Here is a 5403-nt window from a genome sequence, read left to right as displayed (position 1 = left end):
CTTCTCAGAGCCACACACTTGAAAGAGCTAAGAATAACCTTAAACAAATCTGTAGTGGAGCAACTATTTCTTCCTAACAGTTGACACGTTCCATTAGAACACTAATCATGGATTGTTGGGAGTCAAACCCCGCCATTAGTTTCGTTCATTTTCTCAGAGGAAACATATGCACAGATAGTATTGTCCCTACTAAACGACATTAATTAGTGTTAGAAAACGTGCATGCTTTGTCATACTGCGCCGCCATGCAATCAGTTGATAAGACCCACTACCTGCTGCTTCTCATCTCTCAGCCGCATCTTCTTCAGCTTTCGGCCATGGCGATAGATGTACCTTCAGATCCCACCCACTCCATCGCCTATAAATGGTTCCTCCTCCTTCCTCCATCTATCATCGCAGACTCTGATCGAGTTCGAGCATTGATTTGGGAGCTTCAGATTTGAGCACCAATGGCGGCCATGAGAGCTTCTTCTGCTGCGGTGGCTCTGCTGCTGCTGCTTCTCTCGGTTGCGGCGGCCGCCGCAGCCGGCCGCCCGGCACGTAAAGATCTCGGACTCGGACTCGGCCTCGGCCTGGGTTTAGGCCTCGGTGGCTCAGGCTCCGCCTCGGGATCCGGATCAGGCTCGGGGTCCGCTTCGTCCTCTGGTTCGGGTGCTGGCTCATCTGCCGGCTCGTACGCCGGTTCTGGCTCAGGTTCTGGCGCAGGCTCGTCTGCCGGTTCGGGCGCAGGGTCCGGCGCAGGTCAAGGAAATGGGAGCGGGTCCGGGTACGGAGAGGGACACGGGTACGGAGAAGGCCACGGTTCGGGATCCGGAAACGGAGAGGGTTCGGGTTCAGGCTACGGTGAAGGCCATGGATATGGATCCGGATCCGGATCCGGTAGGGGTGGTCATAATTAATCTGAGTCAATTATACCGGTGAGCTATCTATTCAAATAAGTGCGTGTCCCATACGCACACATAATCATCACACGTATTAAAAAGAAAGCGTTCTTGTATCTCTTCTTTTTTTTTTCAACCGTGTGTTCGGTCAATGGGTTGAACTCGAAAAAATTTGGATAGGCTGAATTTCACTTTGCCGCATTTTCTCAGCCTCGCTTCATTTCATTTTCAACTTCGACGAATACTTTGAAACTAACTACCACAGTCGTACTGCACTAAATGTGATAATACATTAATAAGTGTATTAATCATGATATAAAAAACTATATGGTGCGAAATAAAAATATATATATTATATGAGATCAAAAGTATAAATATGTTGCCCTAAGGCAATGATGCAGCCCTAGAGTGTTTTTTTTTATTTTTTTTATAAGTAGCTAAAGATCAGGTTTTAATTTTGATAAATTAACGAATAATTTTTTTTAATGGTCAATTGACAACGCTGAACTAATAGGACATCTCACTGGAAGTATTTTTCAATTTATTTAATGATAAGCGGGGTAAACAAAGTAAAGAATACAAATAGAGTATAAAGACATCACAAAGTAAAGAAGAGAAAGTGGTAACCGTAAAAAGATGCTAACAAATTATATTACTAAAAAACTTAGATTTACAAAAGAAAAAAAATATAAATAGATAATAAAATAATAATAAAAGATTAATTTACCCTTATATAATAATAGTTTATTATATATTAATAAATGAAAATTTCAATAAGATTGTATCATTTCTATAAGATTGTGTAGATCTTCTTAAAATTAATCGACATAGCTACGTAATTTTTTTAAAAAATTAACATTTCCTTATATAAATCTCAAATATAATAATATATCTTTTAAACATATTACAATACTCCGTAAATACTTAAATTTATTTTATTTTTAATTTTTCTTTTAACTAAATACTATAGTCTAATTAGAAAACTTAAACTCTAGAAGTTAAAATTTTTTAAAAAATTAACTTAAATATTATAACCTAATTGGAAACCTGAACCATAAAAATAAAATCTTAAACAAATATTTTAATTTAAAAAACAATCGGAAAAAAACGAACTAAAGTCAATTTTACCGGTCAAAAAATGTAGATGGAAATATGATGCACAGTAGCGCATCTGGTGTAGTGGTATCATAGTACCCTCCCACGGTACTGACCGGGGTTCGATTCCCCGGATGCGCAATTTTTTTGTTCAAGAAATGCCGAACTTCAAAATAAGCACATGGTCATTTGTTTATTGATTTACTCCTTTCTTCTAATATTTTTATGGCGGTCTTAGAAGGATTTTTCTAATATGCTCGAGGCTATGATTTCGATTTTCGTGGAAGGATATTAAATTATCAATCCAAATATTTAGGATCCTAACTAAGATTCATTTGGATAATGACATCGAGTAGGCATTCTTCTAAACTTTTTCATGTTGCAGATTAAGAAAGTATCAAAAGTTAATCTTGCCACGAATCTTCGATGTCGGTCTATGAACTAAAGAACAAATTATGCCCATATAGATTATTAAGGTCTATGCTCAGAGCCCAATAAAATTAGGGCAATTATGATTACAAATCTTTATTTATTTTTTTATAAAATATTTAATTGTCAAGTAATTAATGTTGCAATTGCATCATGCTGACATGCAATGATACTTCGATTGTTGGGCTCTTTTACCTCTTCCACCTATGTCTTTAATGACTATAATTTAATTATATATTTATCTTTTCCCATCATATTTTGTAATTATACCACACTAATTTATAAGACTGTTACCTAATCCAATGAATGCCAGGTTATATGTTCTTTGTCTTCGGTGCTTGACTGTGCATTTGACTGTGGCTGGGATGGTGGACTCTTATTATTTTGTTCTATTCTTCTTCTCATGAGAAAGAGAGAATTCCTTCGAGGGTGAAAGTTTGAACGATATCTATAAATTGAAGTTACACGGTATAAATCAAATCTTATTATTCATTTAATTTTAAGAAATTTTATTTTGATAATAAGTAGAGACTTATATTATTATTATTATTATTATTATTATTATTATTATTTGAATATAAACATGTTTGTTAAAAAAAATGATTCTGAATATATAAAACTTATGGAAAAAATAGAAGAATTTATTTAATCATAAATTTATTACTAATAATTAAAATCTAAACTGAGAAAATAATATAATTAAAAATTTAAATGAAAAACAAATTGAACTTTTACCATAAGATAATACTTTAGGATAAAAGTTTTTTCATCAAGAATTTTCTAATGATTACAAATCTAATTCGTCAAATATTAATATTAATAAAAAATAATAGTAATTCAGAAAAAGACGACTTAATAGATCATGAATATAAATTTTTAAATAATATCAATGAAATTATTATTTAAAATATATATGATGCAGCATAATAGGAAAATATAAATATAAATTTAACAGATTTATTAGTTGAAAAAGATTCAATTAGATAAATCAATATTTCTTTTCTAAATGATGAAAATTCTAAATATTTTTTTTTATGATTCATACATTTGAAAATTACCAAATTGAGATAATCTTGTATGAAATCTGAGAAAATGAAGCATTGGGTAGGTGGCTCTGTTGTTGACCTCTAGAAGACTTTGAGCTAGAAGTAGAGTGGTCGAGCGAGCTTGCGCATCCAAAGAAAGCTAAAAGATGGGAGAGCGTTAGTCGCCTGGCCAGGGAGAGGTTCCTGACGCAGACACTCCAACACTCAAGTTAGATTGCAAGTGAAGAAAATGAAGAACCAAGAACAGTGATATTAAGAGCGTAGAGACTACGTAGCGTTGCGTACCTACGTCTTTAGAGGAGACCCCTTATATAGTGCTTACTTTTCTCTGTACACGAACCTCGATGTATTTCTAAAAATATACCAACCGTTCTGACATTCTAACACCTTTTCCAAATTGGACTCACTATTTTTGTATTTTGCAGAGTAGAAGCTTCTGTCGTACGACGTGCACAGGGAATATTTCCTTAGTTTTTTGACAATTGTTATGCTAAATATCAAAAAGGAATATTAGGTTGTTGGGTTGATGGACCCTTGATACGTTTCTGCTGATAAACCAGCTGAGTCCTTTTTGACGTCAAGTCGGGTTGGGTGTGTAATGTTGGCCTTTTTGAGGACTCGATCTTCCTGATGACTCGATGTCAGGTCGAGCAGAGAGTCGGCTTGCCTCTAGGCTAACCGACTGGGCTGAGAGGACTCGGCTATCAATGGAGCTAGGATGGCATGAGATTTCATCGAGCCAAAGGGACTTAGAATCTGACCGGCCAAAGGGTCCAGTTGACTGTATCACTCGACTCAAAAACTCAAAACTAAGACGATCGGAGGGACTTGGGATTCGACCGGGCAGAGGGTCTGATTAGACTGGCCGCTCGGCCGAATCAGGCAACCCTGCAAGCCCTGACCGTTGCTCCCCCTAAATTTGACCTCTACATTGACCGACCTTCTTGATTTTGATCCCATCTTTAGGGGTCATACCTTATTCCCCGTATCACAAGCCTACCCTTCAAGTTTAGTCAAAGGAGGCGCAAGTCTGGCTGACTAGACTCTTATGTTTCTTATGTCTCTCGTTATCCGATCGGACGCTCAGTCCTTGTTCCGCCTCTCAGCTCAAGCTGACATCACACTAGTGCCTTGAAAATAGGGCATATCACTCACCATTAATGCTTAGTATGATGAGTATGCATTTTTATCATAAGCCTGCTTACTGTCTCTCATCCCTAATAAATGTGGCTTGTATTTTTCCACCACATGGTGTATGCATGTAAAAAGAATATATGAAATGACAGGCTACTGTTGAGATTTGATGTGATATCTAAAAGTTCAAATTCAACGATCTCAATTAATCCTCTCTCCTTTGCTCCCTTGATTGAACGGCTAAAAGAGGCCACCACTAGGGTTTTAAGGTTTACAATATTCGATGCAACTCTTATCGTTTTCACATTCTCCTCTTTGTCTTCTTCCTCGCCTTCATTCTCACCTTCGTTCTTTGTTACTGACAATTGTTCAAGTTCCATCTTTCTAGTGTAAGTTCATTTTTTCTCCCCTTCTTCGTTCACTTGTCCTCTTTCTCATGGTTGTTGTTCCTCCTACCACTATCCACGACCTCTGGTGCACTTCCACCACCTCCGACTTCAAAGGAAGGGAAGTGGATCAAATGCGTCTTACTTACAATCTCTCCCATGATCATCACATCATCATTCTAATTGGCTACAATCGTCCCAACCTCTCCCTGATGGCTACTTGACTTTCTTCAAGGATTAATTTTTAGCCACTCTTCGTTTCCCCTTATATTCCTTCTTCATCAAAATTTGTAGCTAGTTCCATATTCTGCTTCAGTAGTTAGCTCTAAATTCCATTAGGTTACTATATGAAGTCATCATACTATTCTGTCTGTACCGAGTCCCCCTACACCCTTAAGTCTTCTATTATTTCTGTTATCCAAAGAACTCTAA

The 5403-nt window shown here is 36.7% G+C and overlaps 1 protein-coding gene and 1 non-coding gene across 2 annotated transcripts; both read left to right on the top strand.

Annotated features, from left to right (window-relative positions):
• Window positions 1-449: 449 nt before the first annotated feature.
• On the top strand, window positions 450-899 carry LOC122043807 (cell wall protein IFF6-like). Its single transcript, XM_042604384.1, has one exon. It carries the CDS (start codon window positions 450-452, stop codon window positions 897-899), a length of 450 nt encoding a protein of 149 aa, XP_042460318.1.
• Window positions 900-2046: 1147 nt separating this feature from the next.
• TRNAG-CCC lies at window positions 2047-2117 on the top strand. Its single transcript has one exon. It is a non-coding gene; the product is annotated as a tRNA-Gly (tRNA).
• The last annotated feature ends 3286 nt before the right edge of the window (window positions 2118-5403 follow it).

This window comes from Zingiber officinale, chromosome 2A (genome assembly GCF_018446385.1).
Source record: "Zingiber officinale cultivar Zhangliang chromosome 2A, Zo_v1.1, whole genome shotgun sequence".
Classification (NCBI taxonomy): domain Eukaryota; kingdom Viridiplantae; phylum Streptophyta; class Magnoliopsida; order Zingiberales; family Zingiberaceae; genus Zingiber; species Zingiber officinale.
This window is presented reverse-complemented; position numbering and strand designations above follow the sequence as displayed.